At 41.3% G+C, this 18,588-nt stretch overlaps 1 protein-coding gene across 6 annotated transcripts in view; it reads right to left on the bottom strand.

Annotated features, from left to right (window-relative positions):
- Positions 1-8,349: 8,349 nt before the first annotated feature.
- Il20ra (interleukin 20 receptor subunit alpha) overlaps positions 8,350-18,588 on the bottom strand; it is a 42,706-nt gene continuing 32,467 nt past the window's right edge. For all 6 annotated transcript variants that reach the window (XM_076928051.1, XM_076928053.1, XM_076928052.1 and 3 more), the window contains 2 exons: positions 15,300-15,439; positions 8,350-12,504 (listed from right to left, as the gene is read on the bottom strand). In XM_076928051.1, coding sequence (XP_076784166.1) covers positions 11,737-12,504; positions 15,300-15,439 — 908 coding nt within the window. In that variant the 3' untranslated portion in view covers positions 8,350-11,736. The remainder of the gene's footprint in view (positions 12,505-15,299; positions 15,440-18,588) is intronic.

Genomic DNA, 18,588 nt, shown 5'->3' with positions numbered 1-18,588 from the left:
TTGGGGAGGAGGAGAGAGACAAGATGATCACTGGGTTTTCCTAAGTCTCAAGAAAATAAAGTATACAGTGAGAGAACTGTATACAAACATTCTCTGGCTAGAACTATTGCATACCCATAACCTATTGGTAGAAATCTGTATAATTAATATCAAGATGAAGTTATAATTTCTTAAATGGTACAAAATTTTTTTTTTTTTTTTTTGGTTTTTTTCGAGACAGGGTTTCTCTGTGTAGTCCTGGCTGTCCTGGAACTCACTTTGTAGACCAGGCTGGCCTCGAACTCAGAAATCCGCCTGCCTCTGCCTCCCAAGTGCTAGGATTAAAGGCGTGCGCCACCACCGCCCGGCGGTACAAAATTTACTTTGATTTCAAATTTAAGGTTTTCATTGGTATGATCTTCTTATTGATATAAAAGTGAAATTAATATTGATACTCTCATGGGCATTGTGCCTGTATAACACATTTAGGAATACAAGGCCTAGACCCAGCCCTTCTTTAACTTTTTTAACTGATTTGGGATGGTTAGCCTATGAGTTAAGGGACTATAGCAAATTCATGGCTTTGAGCTTATTGTTAGGAGGTTTTCCATATTTTATTTAGAAATACCTGAGAGGAGTTACCAGGCAACAGTACAGGTTACCTTACATGGATAGTTGGTTTTCAAAACATCATAAGTCCATAGAATTTACATTACAAATATTTCTATATTAATGTTCATTTTGATTAGAGACCTGTCTGCTCCTGACAGCTTCCTGTCTTGGATTCTAAGAAGAAATTGAACATCCTTGGAGTTACTCCAGTTGTGCAGTGACAGCCACTAGGCGAGAATTGCCTCTTTCCATTAACAGACAAATTACTGTCCAGAAAAACACACTTGCAGAATAGTCGACTGATTACATCTGCCTAGACAGAGTAATCAGCCCTTAATAATTCTGCATCACTAAGGTCTGTCAGATGATCCTGGGCCAGAAGGCTGAAGATTGGATGCTCCAATGTTATGTAGTATAAGGACTGTCCAGGTGTTCAGCGGTCTCTATATATTGGCTAAGTTTTAGAAGCTATGCTTAGTGCTTCCCATAATTTCAGTTAACTCAGTCATTCTGGATTTCTGACGGGGTTGAAGATCTATAGTCTCATAGCCAATCCTGGCTATTTACTTTGAGAGAAAACATTTGAGTGGATGGTTTTCAGCTGACATTCATTCTAAAGCCAAGAAAAAAGCCAGGTTCAGAACTAAGTGTTTTAGTTAGGAGAGACGACAGAGGTTCTGGTTAGTCAACAAAATGATGGACTGGGTATTAGGATTATCTTGTACCTCACTGGTACAATTAGGAATAATTATGCTCTAATTGCATTTTGAGAGAAAAAATTTTTTATTTTAACAGGAAGGGTGAAGCTAGGTGATGAGAAAGAGAGAGAAAGGGGGGGGGGCATGGAGGCAGATGTTCACATGTCTCCACCAGTCAAAGATAGTTTATATATCTAGGTTGGGTATTGGGCTACACTTCTGATTGAGCATTACCAAACTTATAAAGCTTTTGATTAACATTTAAAAAATATATAAAAGCAAAAAGGAAAAGGGGGCATGGGATAGGGGTTTTCTAGGGAGGGGAAATGGGGAAAGGGGATGGTATCTGAAATGTAAATAAAATATAAAAAAAATTCTCTGACCTCCATGAATATTCCTGCATGTAAACACACACATGCAAAACACACAAATGCCAATTAAAAATTTTCAAATGTCACAAGTGATGCATACCCATGGTTAAGAATGGAAACAGAAAAACCATGCACTTACACGTGTATATTTAGAAATGTATATTTTAAAAACATACATACTTATAAAATATTACATGTCCCATTGCTTTGAAACATTTTTCTATTTAATATACAGTGATTATTTTCCTTAACTCAAATGGTGGCCTTGTTCTGCCTTGTAGATAAACAACAGAACTGATTTAATTGTTCTTTTTATGCAAATTCTTTTCAGATCTTGGCTACAGCTGGTACAGGGATGGGCATCTTATAGTTTTGTTCCTGAACATTTGCTCAGTCCTTTTCATGATTTAAGTTGCTAGGCAGTTTCCTTTTTACCACAGCTCTGCTCATGGCTTCAACCTGTCTGCTTCAGTGTGAACTGGTCTTGCTGATTTGGAAGGTGGGATCGCTTTACCGGATCCTCCAGACTCTTCATTTTAGTTGCTGTGTTTTCTGGGCTAGAGGCTGCCTGAAGTTGGTCAGAGTTATCTTGATAATCTCCTGTTTCCTGCCATCTCTCAGGGCTCCTGCCTATATTTTTTTTTTTTTTTCTTCTCTTTACATCTCAACGTTAAGTTTCCTGCACATAAACCATGCTTTACTCCAAAATCCCAGCAAAATGAAAACAAATACAGAAAAGGTAAAACAAAGAAACAAACAAAGAAACAAAGCAAAAAAACCCAAAACCAAACCAAACAAACAAATAAACAAAAAAAACCCCTCACTGCCCAAGAAACCCCCCAACTCATTTTTTCTTTTTGTGTAACATTTCGGAATATCTTCTTATATCTTATTTATTGTAGATGTGTGTGTATGTGCATGCATATATATTTGTGTGTGTGTGTGTGTGTGTGTGTGTGTGTGTGTGTGTGCGCCTGGCACAGTGCACATGTGAAGGTCAGAGCACAATACACTGAAGTCAGTTCTCTCCTTCCACCCAGGGTGTCAGGGATGGTACTCTGAGCTGGCTGGCTGGCCCATGTCATCTTTTCTAAAGCAAAGGCACTTATTTATCCTCCACAGTCAAGTTTAAGTTAGCCGCCCCTTATTGACCTCCTCACGTTGTATCAGGCTCTGTGAAGGGCCCCAGTGTTTCTCCCAGGGATGAGAGGATAGCCCCGCTCCCACAGTCCCTCTCTCTGCCCCCTGCCCCACAGCCCAGCTGGTTTCTCTTGCTTCACAACTACTAGTTGTCTCTCTCTCACTTCCTCCCAAGCACACACAGACAAGCTAGGAACTGAGCACATCTCACGATTCCGTTGTCCATGAACCTCTTCCTGGATTATGCTTTGGTATTTTAACTCAAAACCATTGCCAAACCCAGGCAAGTTAGAGTTTTCTTCTGTGGTTTTCTTTTACACATAAAATCATCTTATGAAAAAAACCCAGAGGTCTTTGTTTAAACTAACTCTCTCTCTCTCTCTCTCTCTCTCTCTCTCTCTCTCTCTCTCTCTCTTAGCTTTCTTGGCAGTTAGTCTCGGAGACACATCACTACCTGAAGAATATTCACTGTCCTTTTTTTTTTTTTTTTTAATTGAACGACTTGTGTCATTATCCAACTGCAATTGCCTGCATTTGTGTGGCTTTAGTACCGGACACTAACTCATATAATTTGAAGATTTATTTATTTGCACATTCTATCTGCAGAAATTTAACTGAATAAGCTGTGATGTGATAGCTATTATTTTAGGTACTGGAAACATATGAGTGAAAAAGGAAAGACTTGAATCCTTACCATTTTCATATAGAAGAAGAATTGTCACAAAATCCACACACAGAAAAGAACAAGAGTCCTTGTCTTGATAAAATTAACATTGTAGAAGTCAAACGATGTGTTATATATTGAAATAATTTTAGTTACAATTGTGACTATAACTGTTGTCCAGCTAGGCACTGCTGCTTTCAGTGCAGCTGCTTGTCTATCATAAAGTCAGGCTGGCTGTTACACACTGTGTATGCTATGAACACAGTGGGAGGTACAGGTGCTATGAACACACAGTAGGAGGACACAATCTCTTAGACTCTACTTTCACTTTTTTTTTCTTAAAGATTTATTTAATTATTTTATGTATATGAATACACCATAGCTGTCTTCAGACACACCAGAAGAGGGCATAGGATCCCATTACAGATGGTTGTGAGCCACCATGTGGTTGCTGGGAATTGAACTCAGGACCTCTGGAAGAGCAGCCAGTGCTCTTAACTGCTGAGCCAACTCTCCAGCCCCTACTTTCACTTTTTAACCTGAGGTTTGATTATTCAGATTTCAGACAATGAATACAGTAGGAAAAAGGGGTCCGAGTCAAGTTATATTTAACAATGTCATATTAGGTCATACTCCAGCAAAGAAATCTTTGTTCTAGTGTTATCTACAATGTCACTGTGTTAAATATCTGAAAGAACCTAAAGAAGGAATTGTTTATTTGGGCTTATGTTTTCAGAGATCATGATCAGCTGGCTGGGTTGCTAGGGGTCTGACAAGAGGCAGAAACAATGATACCCCTCCCGCTCTGTCCTCTCATTTCAAAGTAGAAATTGTGCTATCACACATGGCATTACTCAGTTGTCCACTTTTCTTTATGGTTTTGCCACTACATTCTTTTAAAAACAAACCAGTGAATTAGAGAGTCAACCTCACATCTGTTTTTGTGAGGTTGGGATGGAAATCTCTGTGTTTCCCCTCACACATCAAATATCATGAAATGTCTATATATCAAATCAGCTTAAGTAGATTTAAACACATCCATCAATCTCTATCTAAAGCCTGGGGAATATATGGGGAGGAAGCACAGTATGTAATCTACCATCATCGTATAAGGTCCTCCAGGGCAGCACTCTATGGAAATCAGTTTCAGAGATGCAAATGGATGGTCATAATCCTCCCCATCCGTTCTTCTGTGTCAGTGGTCTGAGCATGGAAGCAAGAACATGAGCCAGACATCTAGCCCTAGTGTGTGTGTGTGTGTGTGTGTGTGTGTGTGTGTGTGTAAGCATGCATATGTGCGCATGCACTCACGCACTCATGCACATATGCCTCTGAGTACTGTTCTATCCAGAGATGACAGGTTCAGAAACAAAGAGACGTCTATTGAGCAGTATAAGGCAGATAATGGCTCCCATGCTTTCATAGGCAATAAAAGGAAGATGTATCTCCTTCTGACAGAGGGAGTCTCTCCTACTGACACAGATACTAACAAGAAGTTGTCATATGATGCAAACATACAGCTGACATTAAGTGGGTAGCTACTCAAGAAGAACCTTCATCTGGATTTTACCGGAATTAAAATCAGAATGAAAACTGACTGGAAAATTTACTATATTCAAAAGGGAATGTAATATCAAAATCTTGTTTGCTGCCCCAGGCAGGGAGGCAATGGGAATGGCTGCACAAACATGGCTGCCTTCAATCACCTGCCCATCGTGATGAGGGGCGGCAGTCCTTAAGAAGAGTGGGGCAGGACCAAAGCTAGCACCTGTCCAGTACTTATAGGTGAAGATGCAGCCAGTAGTCATCAGGTCACGTTTTTAGAGACTCAGTCATATGAAAGCACATATCCTATATGTTCCGGAACAACCAGGCCCCAGTTTTTGAGAATAGATCCATGTCTAAGAGCATAGAAAATGAGGCAGGCAAATTCAGGATTGACACTGTAATGCATCCATGGACTTACAGAAGCAAGGTCTTGGGTAGAAGCAAGAACAGTGGGTCCAAACTGCTGTTTGAATGAGAAGTAAGGGACGTATAAAGTGGTTGAGACAAGGTGACTTCATCCAAGCTGGAATGTGACTGGTTTGTCTTAAGATAGTATCAAGGGCATGAGGCACATTCCAGGTATAGACTGAAGTAATCTCTATTATGTGCAGGGTAGTCATTAAGTTCCACTCGTTATGGTTTGAATGTGAAATGTTCCCAGGAGGCTCATGCATGTGAACAGTTATTCTTGGATGTGGTGCTGTTTCGGGAAGTTGTTAAACTTTTGAACATGAGCCCTGGAGAGCAGAGAAGGGGTGACAGGAGTGTGGCCAAGGGACCTGTCTGTCTGGGCTTCCTGATCAAGTGAGCTGTAACAGGCCATACCACAAGCCACTTCACAAGCTTTCAGCACCCTGGTTAGAGAACCTGTGCTGGGTCTCCTCTGCCAAGGACCTGTGAGCTAAGGTAAATTCTTATTTTGCTAAGTTGCTTCTGTCCGGTGTTTTTCTTCCAGAGGGGGAGGGGAATGTTAAATACATTATTGGTTTGTTTCTTTATATTGGAAAATTATGTGGTAAATGCACCCACGGATACTCCAGGTTGAGATGATAGTTACAGCTCTGACTGCTGCAGACAGGTCAAACGGAATCCTTACGGACTCTATAAAGGACCGCTCCCCTTTGAGAAAAAATGGTCTTATATAGTCAAATCTGGCTCCAAATTTATGTAGCTAAGGTGAGTCTTAAACTCTTGATTCTCCTATTTCCCCCTCTCAAGTGGTGGAATCATAGGCATAACCACCATGCTTGGCTTATGAAGGATCTTAATATCTCCAAGTTTCTTCACTGTTTTGGTTATTATATAACTAAAGTATTATGCTCAGAAAAAAATAATTCTCACTATACTGTCGCACTATGCTGTTAATGAGTCTGGTACATCAAAATGTAATCATTGGTTAAAATAAAATAGTTCATTAGACTTTTTGGGGTGAAAGGAACAAGTTTCAGGATAATTCAACATGATCTCCATTTGGGGGTGTATACAGAAAAGTGTCTGGAAAGTTCTATGGCAGGACTAATGTGGGTTGGGTAACTCTTCGTTATAGGGGCTTTTTTTTTTTTTGTGTGTGCAGAATAAAAAAGTCTATTACTGAAAGTTACTGATTCTATCTCCAGTGAAAGCCATTAGATACCTCCCTCTGAGGCATAACAATAAAAAAAAATGTCTCCCAGCCAGGTGAGATGGCAATGCCTGTAGGGCCAGTGAGATGGCAATGCCTGTAGGGCCAGTGAGATGGCAATGCCTGTAGGGCCAGTGAGATGGCAATGCCTGTAGGGCCAGTGAGATGGCACATGCCTGTAGGGCCAGTGAGATGGCACATGCCTGTAGGGCCAGTGAGATGGCAATGCCTGTAGGGCCAGTGAGATGGCACATGCCTGTAGGGCCAGTGAGATGGCACATGCCTGTAGGGCCGGCCACTGAGGGAGCTTATGGTAGGAGGAGAACTGCTTGAGCCCACACATCGAACAGCAGCTTGGGTTCTAAACCTATTTCCAGGTAAACCTGGGCTGCACAGTGAGATTCTGAGCTTTAAAAAAAAATTAAGTCTCCATACATTGTCAGTGTCCCCTGGAGGAGAAAATGGTCCCCCACTGAGAGTAATTTCTCTTCTCCAATACACATATAGTAGTTAAATCTGTGTTGGATTTAATTACAAATAATTAAAACTATTTCCATTTCTAGTTGGTCTATGATAAATATATACATGTGTATTACATATGATAAAAATAAAATTATTAAAACACCCACCATCATTCTATTATTATAAATTATAGACACTTTTTTTTTTAAAAAAAGAAAAGCTTTTAGAAACAACTGTAGATAGAAGTTATGATTGATGTGTAATATGAGAAACCAAAGAGGGAAAGAGAGAAAAACAATCCTAAGATAATTTAGCTTGAATTCATCTGGAAGATGTGGGGGGTGGTAATGTGTGGGCCAGAGAGAATATGATTTATGACCCAATGCACCCAGCCATGATGATTGGTTCTATTTAATGGTCTCATTATGTTTATCACACTGGGCAGGCTTGTGCTCTGGGCTGTACAGAGAGGTTTTCTTTGCTTTCTGGATGGAAAACCCAGTGGAGCACAACCCAGGACATCGGATCTTTCTCCTGTTGCTGGCTGGGAGACAAGTTCTCTTTACCCATTCTTATCCATGAGCAAGATATGACACTTGGCTTCACTCACTTCCCAGTGATGGTTTTTTTTTTTTTTTTTTTTTTTTTTGTCAAAACTGTTTATTTTATTTTTTTTAAATGTGCATGGATGTTTTGCTTGTCTGTATGTCTGTGTACCACATATGTGCCCGGTAGACAGAAGAGGGCAGGGGATCCCCTGAAACTGGAGTTACAGATGTTTGTGGACTTCTGTGTAGGTGCAGGGAATTGAACCTGGGTCCTCTCGAAGAACAGCTAGTGCTCTCAACTCTTGAACCATCTCTTCAGCCTCAGTGGTGGCATTTTGATGTATCAGTTGTTTGGAAATTATGGGCTATGAGTATAGATTCAATGGTGAATGTTCTCATGAATAAAATAAATCTAATGTAGAAGTAGTGCATAAATCCCTGGGCTTGAGTGATGACTAATGATAAGATTAATACCATTGGTCAAGAACCCCGACACTTCACAGCCATACCTGGTCCTCAGGGACAGACTCCCATGAAGATTATAGAGAAGATAATGGGGGCTTGGCCACAGAAGAAAGGACATATGACAGTTGCCTCCCATATCTGAGTAGTGACTTTCCCCTGTAAGACTTGTTTGATCTCCCCTACAAGACTTGTTTAGTTGTATAAATAGGATTTAGCTAATTAATTCATCACAGATTGAACATACAACTTGAAAATAAATTTAATATACCGCAGAACTTTCACATATTCGTAATCGCATTCTTGACATTTTGGCTTCTCGCAAAAATAATGTTGATCTTTGGCTCACAATTCTGGGGGAGGTTTGAACTAAAAACTGGACAGCCTCTTGGGTTTGGGACTCTTTAAGGGTGACATACTAGGTCAAGAGTGCACAAGGAAACCCATGTTCATAGCACAAATCAGGAAAAAATGACTGGTAAGACCTAGGTCTTTCAAGTTCCTTCAAGGGCATATCCCCAATGACCTAAGTTCCACCTTCTAAAGCCCTGCTCCCTTGGGGTCCACAGTCTCCTTTAGTAACATAACCCTGGAGTCCATTTTTTTAACATATGAACCTGAGGAGACACTCACTCAAAGTTTAGCATTACTCACTTAACTAACACAGCAACTCAGTCCACATTAAAGATATTTCCCCTTTGTGACTGCAGGGTTGCCTGTGAACTGTGACTCCCTGCTACTTGTGAGCATTAACAGGAGCAGCGACATCCCATCCCATTAAACAAGAGAGCAGTCAACTCTCAAAATTGGAGGAATACAGTTGCTATAGAATGCATATACCGTTCATCCCATGAGCAAGTCGAAAAATCTAAACTGAATCCTCTTTAAGTCAGGAACTCTTGTTTCCCTGTCTCTGTCCCCCTCTGTGTGTATGTTCACACGCTGCAAGATACCGAAATGCTGCATACTTCAGATATGCTTAGAGTGACAAGAGACAGAAAGACAACCCAGAATTAGAATCTTCTGCACAAAGGCAGAAAATGTGGTTCAACACAGAAAGATTTCAGCAAAGGCATGGAGTAGGATGCAAATTACTATTGTACCTTCAGGTAAGAAAAACAGAGTTAGGTAAAGCACACATCCCCACCATTCTCATACACCAGGATGGCTTCCACCTCCGATACTAAGCACATGGATCAGCAGAGAATGAAGACGATGCCACACAGTCATCATTCTATGCCCTGCCCCACTCTAAGTGTTCCTTATTGTCTAGGCCTTTTCACCCTTATAACAATGATAAGAATGTTTTTATTTGTTTTTTCACAGATAGGAGTATTGAAGGACATACTAGGCACCTCATAAATAAATAAATATTTTGTGAATGAAATTAATAAGCCAAACTATCAATTATTTTTCTTTTTGCCCTTAAAAACAACCTATACTCTCTCTCTCTCCTACTCCTGAATTTCTTTTCCAGTTTGTATCATAAATCTGTTCTTCTGAGCCACCAGAATCATCTCTACAAAGACCAAGAAGAACAGAACACTCTGATTAATAAAATTATGCTCTAAATTAAACCATTAAATCAGAAACTGTTTGGATTTGTGGATAATTTCAAAAGACCATGACCCCAGAATCCATCTCTCTTACCAGAGCTGTCTGCTTCTGCCAAAAGCATGACTAAGGAGATAGGATGGTATCTGTCTTCCTGAAAGAGTCTCTGTGGACTGAGTTCATAATTACACAAATGCACAAAACTCTGATGTTTCTGTAGGTCTAAAACATTGAAACATCTATCCTTTTACATAGTTCAACTTTACAGTCTGTCACATTTAATGCAGTGTGATATAGAATTTAATTAAATGCTGAAGAAGGTGGGAGTAGTTACTGGAATTACTAGAAAGGTGTTGTTTTATGATGGACTCCAGTTCCCACAGTAAATGGTGTCAAATTTTAATAAACCCTTCCTTATGCATTCACTTAACTTGCTTCTTTTCTATGCCCTGTGTTTACTTACTACCGATTTTACTATTATGTGGAGAGGCAATATTCATCCATACATTTTCCTAAGAGCCTTTGCAGTATTGCCTGCTCCTGCAGAATAGTTATTAATTTAGTGCCTCAGCTGTGGGACATTCCTTAGTTTACAGCTACTTAACATATTTCTAACAACATTCCTCCCCCCATAAACATGGTATTCTATTACAAAACATGACATGTCTTTTAGACAACAAAGGACCCTACTAAATTATTGACTGGACATATTCCTGACTACAGAAGAATAGTCACTTAAGCTCATACCACGAAAGTGCTCAAAAATTAATAAACACAGCCTCTTACAAAAGACAAAAGCATGAATTTGAACCTCGAAGGACTATGCCTGATTGACTAACTCTGAACACTAATTATCATGTCTGAACAATGAATTGAGCCCTGTACATGTAAGCCACTCTCCATCCATTCAGTGGCACTGGCATAGTTTTAAGTCTTTAATATCTCCCTGATCAACTAAAGTGGAAACTTCTGGTTTGTTTAGAAAGTCAGTCATGCCAAATGATGTTTTGCTGGGGCACACAGGTGAAAGGATGTCTTACTGAAGCAAACATATGAAAGGATATTTTCCTGAAACCGACACATGGGAAAGGATGCTTTGCTATAGCAGAGACATGGAAGGACCCATGATGAAGGAATATAAATATGACTCCACAGATAGTGGGAGAGGAACATTGGTTTGGTTTGCTCTGCCTTGCTATTTTTCGCTAACGACATGCATATATTGCTTCACCTTACATAGCATTGTTAAGCTCCACTTGTGGTAACACTGCCGTTGGGAGAAACTCACCCAAGAACTGCTTGTAAGGTTCCTGTGCTCCTTCCAAGACCTTGGGGCCAGTTGGCAAGCCTTGCAATTTCTTCAGGATTGAACTACAGGTGCTGGTTCGTGCCTGGTGTTTGTTTGCTGAAAGGACTGGACTGGACTGGACTGTAGCTGCTGGTTAGTGTGTGGTATCTGCCTCCCTAGAGGACTGGGCTACAGCTGCTGAGCCATTTTTGGTGTTTGTTATGGGACTGAACTGTTCAGACAAAGAATATTGAGCTTGCCTACAAAGAACTATTTCTAAACAGGTCCACTTCCCCAATATCCTAATAACTTTTCTCTTCCACTACCTCTGGTGGGTGGTAGGCTGGAGAAGTTGAACCCTTATTAAAAGTAGGTTGCAAAAATTTATGTCAACAATCAACAAATTCTAGAAAAAGGATGTTTATAAAATGAATGGACTTTATAAAATATTTTGATAGTGTTACATACATACAGTTAAAAACCCAGAAATAACTGTTAGAAAATAATAAACTGGGACCATGGTGAGCTCTTCTTTATAAAGGCCCCGCCTAACCAGCAAATGCTTACTCTGTCCACAACAAAGCTCAGGGCTCTGTATTTCAGAAAGTTCCTCCAGGACTCTCTGTGGAGCGAGAAGAAGGTTGAGTGGAAGCCAACCACCTGAAGGAGGCAGGGCCGACCGAGTGCCTGAACAGAGAATAGTGTCATCACTGACACTTGAAAATCTGAACATTGTTCACTCCCTGAAATGGTTCCTTCATTTGCTGACAGTCAACAGCCAGTCTGGGGTTAGCTTTCCATTTGTACATGTAACCCCCATTCTTTCATAAATCGAATGAGATAGTTTTCATCTTCTTCCTCTGACTTTTCAGGTGTCTGGTTCTCATAGAGTCTAGACAAAAGGCCATCCTCTAAGAGCTGGTCTTTCTCATAATGCCCATAGTTCTCAGGATCATGACCAAAGATAGGTAAAGAAGGGATACACAGCCTGCCAGTCTGAGGGTCCCAATCCACTAGTGTTGCAGACAGCTCTTCCTCTGGCTCATCTTCTGAGCCAGGATGCTCCTGCCCCAGGTGATGTAGGTCTTCAAGCTTAAGGTCCAAATTTGCTGAAGTTGCCCGTGGCTCAGACAATTTCTCTGTTCTGACTGCCTCTTCCAGCCCACAGAACTGCTGGTCTTCACTCTCCCTGTAGAAGACAGTTAGGACTTTGTACTGAGGTTCAGTGTCTGCCTCTCCTGTGGGCATGGTGCTGTTGAGCCATGCGTGCTGGGTTAGGAAAGTGACTCTGTCGCTTTGCTCAGCACCATAGACAATGTCCATTGAATGCGAAGGGAATCCTAAGCGTTGCCCCTCCCCCTCCTCCCAGTGTGGCTCCCAGTTCCCGCTGAGCTCAGGGCCATTAATGGTGATGTCATCACTGCTCTTGTCTGGTAAATTCATATCCTTTTGAGAAATTTTAGAATCATCCAACATACTGAGGGTGATAAAGTTAAGTGTGACTGTTTCAGAAGGCTCAAATACTCTTTTGCCAATTCCATTTCTGTAAATCAGTACCTGCAGAGAGAAGAGAATGAACTTTAACTTTTCACTTTAGAAAGACATTGCTAATAGCTGCCAACTTCTAGTGTCACTAGATAATGTGTGACATTTTTTTCTGACCAACCCATGAGAGGGGGTTATGTTGGGCATATAGAGAAAGCTTCACTTGAAGAGGCAAGGGGACCAAGACCCACTAAGTGCAACTGGCAGTAAACTGTGTCACTGGAGAGTGTCCTCCCTGTGAGGTTCAGGGGTGTGGTTGAGAGGGACTTGAGTCAATTAAGTTCTCTAATCATCTCAATTCTTTAAGAATGGGAACTCTATTCCTTCCAGCAAAGGAAGGAACATTTCTTAAGCCTGTGACCCTCCCAGCTTTGGTACATGAGGACAAAGGGAGCAGAGACAACTGACAGGAATTCGGAAGGCCTGTGAGTACAGATGGTGAAGACACACCTGGACAGCTGAAGGGAGGCAGATCAGCTTTACCTGGGTGATTAAAGACTTACATAGTTCTGGGGAATGGGACAGGGAGAGGGAGTAGAAACATGCAGGATGAGCAAAGGCCATTGGCTGAAGGCTTGAGGTGCCTAAATGCTTCATTAGCATGGGGAACCATTTTAGGTCCTAGCTACATGAGTCCTTATTGGGAGAAAGGAAGTTGACCCTGTAATCTGACTGAGGCTATGTGACATTCCTCAGGTAGATGTAGGTACGGGATGGATTTGAATTCCCCAGACAAGGCCAGAGAAGGGGAAGCCCTGCCAAAGAATGGAGTCCTCCATTCTATGCTGAGCTTGGAAGGCTTTCCAGTCAACGGCAGACTCTGACCTTAGTTAGCAAAAGTCTATTGGATGAAGAGCGGTGGAGACTAAGACTAGAGATAGCTCATTTTGTTTCTGGACTACTAGCCCTTTCTATACTGTGGACATGAAACATACACAGGCTTAACAATGGATCTGGGAAAGGGAATAGGATAGTTTCTATTGTCACCTTGACACAAATAGAGTCACCAGAGAAGAAATTCAATGAGGGCCTATTTATGTCTAGTGAAGTTGGTCTGTGGGCATGCCTGTGATTTTCTTAATTAAACCAAGGGAGGTGGTAGTGGGGGGGGGGCACACCCTAAACATGGGCAGTGTCTTCCCAGGCTGGGCCTCAGAGGCATGAATTCATTGTTCTCTATGATACTTTGCTTCAAGCTTCTACCACATTTACCCCCATCCCAAGTTCCACTATGATGGGCTGGAGCTGAAACTGTGGGTGAAAACTGGAAGCCAGCCCCTTGTCCCAGAAATGGATGTAGTTAAGTCACTCCATCACAACACCAGAAAAGGCAATGGATACAAGGTTGAAGTCTTCAAACTGCTAGAAAAATCCAAAAACATAAAAAAGCAAAAACGACAACAACAAAAATGAGGCGATTCATCCGCTAGTTTATGGGATATTTTTTTTTTTAAAAAGTCTAAATCATGTCAGGGATGCCCAAGAATAGAAAATCGGTAAGACCCCCATAGTCCCAGCCACTCTGGGGGCTAAGAGAGGAAAGGCCTGCTGAGGCAATTTAGCAAGACCTTGTCTCAAAAAAAAAAAAAGATTAAAAAGTTGTTTGGGAATATAGCCAAGGAATGGAATGCAGTCCATGTGTGAGGCTCTCGACTCCATCCTGAATACCACAGACATGATATTTGTTCTGCTTTGGGGTACACAGACGGTGCCTGCTATAGAGTGGCATCAGTGATGGGGTGCAATCTTCCTGTCACCTGATGACATGATTTCATTTAACACTGCACGACAGAGCCTTTCACTCCATTGTTTGACAGAATTATAGGCTTAAAAAAAATCACATGCAGCCAAATCTCTCTGTGAATTTTCCTCCCAGAAAAGGTCTCCCTGTGCTACAAAGATGCTAATCCCAGCTCCTAGGTGGAACAGGGTAGCAGAGAACTGTATGAACAGAATCAACAGAAACAGACATATGGATTACATGTGAATGCATATTTTAGTAATTTCCAAGGGAAGTATTTTGATATTAAGCACACGCTGGACTGTCATCTTTTCTCCCATAGGTGGTTTCTTAGCTGCTTTTATTTTTCTAAAACAAGCATCCAGTTGCATCTATAACATAATGGTGGTCATGACATCACAACTCAGAACCTTATTGAAATTTCTCTAGACTGAACCCATGCTCTGACAACAGCACCGTGTTCTCCCACTACACAGCCTGATGCTGCTCTCCAGTGTAGCCCCCCTCATAGAGAACATGGTAGACTGGCCACATGCCAAGCTTTCTGGCCACTCCACTGCCCCACCTTGCTCTTCTACCTTTTCTGCTTGTAGTAAGTGTCCTATCTCTTACTTTCATACCTGAGCTTGAACATGGGGACTGATTCCCCACAAAAGGTTTCAGAGATTCGTTGTACCCTGCGAGTCCGCGAATCTTGTTTGTGTTTTTAGCCTTCACATACTTTGAGAAAGGCAGTGTGATTGTGACTTAGCTTACCTGTTTCTTCCACAACCTTATCTTCTTAGAAAATTGTTTCAAACCTAGAGAACTTTTAGCGTTGGTATGTTCATGAGTGAATTCAGTACAGAGACTGTTTTATGCCTGGTTTTGGGGTACGGGGGTCACACCCAGGACTGGACACATGCTATGTGTGCACTCTCCTACCAAGCTACTCTCAGCTCAGAACAAGTTTAAGAGTTCATCAACAGCTTAAGGTCACTTTGTTCTTACAGGAAACTATCTGTTCTACCAGTCCTCATTTCTCTTCCCGTCGTCCTGACAGTCTTCGGCCATGACAAGTACTCACCAAATTTGCTGGGTGTTTTTCTTTGCCAACATGGATGTAACGGTAAACCGAGTAGCCAATCACAGAGAAAAGGAACATAATAACAGATGTAGGCAAGACATACCAGAAGATGACTTTATCCTTCCATGTTGATGTTTGAACTGTTAAAGAGAAATCATGAGTTGGGACTGTAAAGTTATGATTTAATATGGTATGAAACCTGGGCAATGTCTTGAGGCTGTGGACAGGTCACCTGCATTCATAGACCTATTTTTCTCATTTATACACTGAGAAACTTACGAATTTGTCATCTCTCTGACAATAAAGTTCTCAAGGCACTGCCTAAATTCACCCCCCCCCACATCTTTACAGTAAGGATACATTAATAATAAGTCTTTGGGTATTCCAAAACTTTATGTAAGGCTTTGAAACTCATCCTGGCTCATGTATGTCAAAACAAATGGGCCTATCACCTTAGCAATTCACAGCTCTTCAAACCAAACAGCAAGACTCTCTTTAGCAAAATCCCTAGTTCCAGGCATGGGAAACTTCCCCTTTTGTTATTGGTCAGAGAAGTCCTCAAATATTATAGGCTAGTGCTGTTGCCCTTTGTGGCTTCCCAGAGCTTGAAGGTAAGATCCAATTGCTGAAGATATCACACACTTGGAAAACAGACATTAGAGAAAGCAAGCTGATGCTGAATTGGAAGCCTCTCTCCTGAGAACCAGGTCTTGGTATTTTAGGTATACAAACTACCAAGAGAGAAAAAATCAATCAATGGTCCTACCCTATTATAAAGCATACAGACCACAACAACTATGAGCAAGTGACAAGATATACTCAATGGAGCATTAGTGGCACAGCCTCCTGGGGTAACCAACAATCATCTAATTGGACCTAACATTGGCTCAGTAGGGGGAATTCAAGCCTGGTATTGTAAACCTAGCCAACCAGCTGTAGCTAGTGAGGTCATGGACCCTAGAGGAGAACTTACAACGACCACTTTCCTAAACTAATATACTTTCTAATTATACTCCAAATACATACCTGTATCCTTATACCCAAAGAAAAATGTAGCTCCCAACCTCACTGATCAAATACGCTTGTTTTGCTGCAGATATCATTACAAAAATCCACGACTAGACATAATGCATGAAACAACTGAGTGTGGAGTGTCCAACCCAGCAGATCTGTATAACCAACTGATTATACCTAAGGCTCGGGGAACATGTTCTTAGTAGGGTGAGAACCAGAGGACCAGGATATCTCCTGTGAAATAGTGCCTTCATATGAAAGCCACACCCATGAAATCTCAAAGATATGGTGATCTGGACAAGACCAGTTGACATGGCAATATGGGTGGGGAGATGTCACAAGTCCCTATTCAGAAAGAATTACAGACAATCAATGGCTCCTGAGACAGGGGCATTCAGTCTTCTCCAGGGACAAAAACCCTGGTAGCTTATCTATTCCAAAGTGGTCAGCCCTAAATATATATCTATGCACAGAAACAATAGTAAACTGACTTGGTAGGGTGTCTGTGTGTGTGTGTGTGTGTGTGTGTGAGTGAGAGAGAGAGAGAGAGAGAGAGAGAGAGAGAGAGAGAGAGAGACATAAAAGAGAGACAGAGGCAGCGACAGACAGAAAGAGAGAGGCAGAGAGAGAGAATAATTTAAAAAGATGACTTCATTAATTTGAGAAGGAGTCTTGCTGTGTAGGCTTATGGCGAGTGAAAAGTCTGTCCAATAATGGAAAGGCTTAGTAAAGAGTTTTAAGAGGAATATCCTGGCCCACCACTGACCAGAGAGCTTTATACAGGTTTGCTCCACCATGTCTAACATATCTGTGAAGCTTGTATGAGCTACCTGGAGACTGGGCTGGTTAACCTTATCTGTCAGCTTGTGTAGGTCATAGATATTTGACTAAACACTATTCTAGATGTTTCTTTAGATGTATAGATTTTAGATGGATTAACATTTTAATGAATAGATTCTGAGCATAGAGAATTGCTCTGTATAATGTGGATGACTTTCATCTACTCACTGACAGTCTTAAAGAGACTGATAAGCCTGAGGAAGAGGGAGTTCTGCTGCCACATGGCCTTTGGGGATGAACTACTTGCTAGTTGTCTCCAGGGTTCCCATCCTGGTGCCTACCCTTAAGTGTTTGTGTATCTGTTTTACACAATGATAGAAGCTGACTTTAAAGTCTTTGGATCTGTTTTTCAGGAGAATTGTAAGAGCTGTAGAAAACAGAAAGAAAGAAAGAAAGAAAGAAAGAAAGAAAGAAAGAAAGAAAGAAAGGAAAGAGACATGTAAACTTAACACAAACCACGATCCTCTCCCCACAACATTCTTTATACACCAATAAAGTCAGCCAGTGTGCCACAGGAACAATCTAATCCACATGGATGTTGGATGTGCCCGCTGTCTGACAGATAAAATAGTGCAGTATCTATCCCACTAACTACCAGCTGTAGATGGGAAACAGATGTATTATGACAGTGATGGTGAATGTGGGCATTCCCTGAAGAACTCTTCTACCTCATCAATAGTCCCCAGAGACAGTGCTTATCTGCCTACACAGTGATGGGGCTAAGATGCAAATGCTGGGATGCACCTGTTCTGCTTTAGATGGCAGCTTAGCTCAGGCCACAGTGCAGCCCCAGTATCCTGACTAAGAAGTTGGTGACAACAACCGCTGGTATTTAGTGTGGTGTGTGATAGCCCATTTACTATAGTGAACCAATACGTTTCATTTTCATTGGGGGGGGGGTCAGAAACTGCAGGGAGCAGAGATATTTTTCAAGGTATAGTTCTTAAAGAATTTTTTTTTTTTTTAAAAGAAAGTACTATCTTAGAAGGTTTCTCTGGTGAAGGACTAGGTGGGATATTGTGGGAGACTTCAACACTAGAAATGGTGTACCTTTATCTGTTCCTTTATTGTACTGGTGAGGAAATATGCTTTATCTTCTTCCTCGGGGAAGAGTGTGATCTGTTGGCTGAACTACATTGGAAATTCGCTCCTACCATTTGGCATTGATCAAACTGTTAGGAAACACAGCACTAATTCCAGACGCAAAGCTGATCAATCCAGTCTACTTATGTCCCTTTCCTGCTTGTGTGGCATTTGCGTTTTATTTGTATTAACAGGGGAGAGAGTGGTTTCTTTTCAAAGAGATGACACGATAAAGTGACTCAAGTAAAGCTTTTTACTGTTCAAGTGTGTTTTCTACACTCCTTTCCTTTTCCTAGGGACTGTTTCAACTTGAAATGAGGGAAGTAGCATAGGTCTAGTAGGGGTGGGTGTA

This window comes from Arvicanthis niloticus, chromosome 30, assembly GCF_011762505.2.
Source record: "Arvicanthis niloticus isolate mArvNil1 chromosome 30, mArvNil1.pat.X, whole genome shotgun sequence".
NCBI classification, from domain to species: domain Eukaryota; kingdom Metazoa; phylum Chordata; class Mammalia; order Rodentia; family Muridae; genus Arvicanthis; species Arvicanthis niloticus.
The sequence above is the reverse complement of the archived record's forward strand: the minus strand, read 5'-3'. Positions and strand labels throughout refer to the sequence as shown.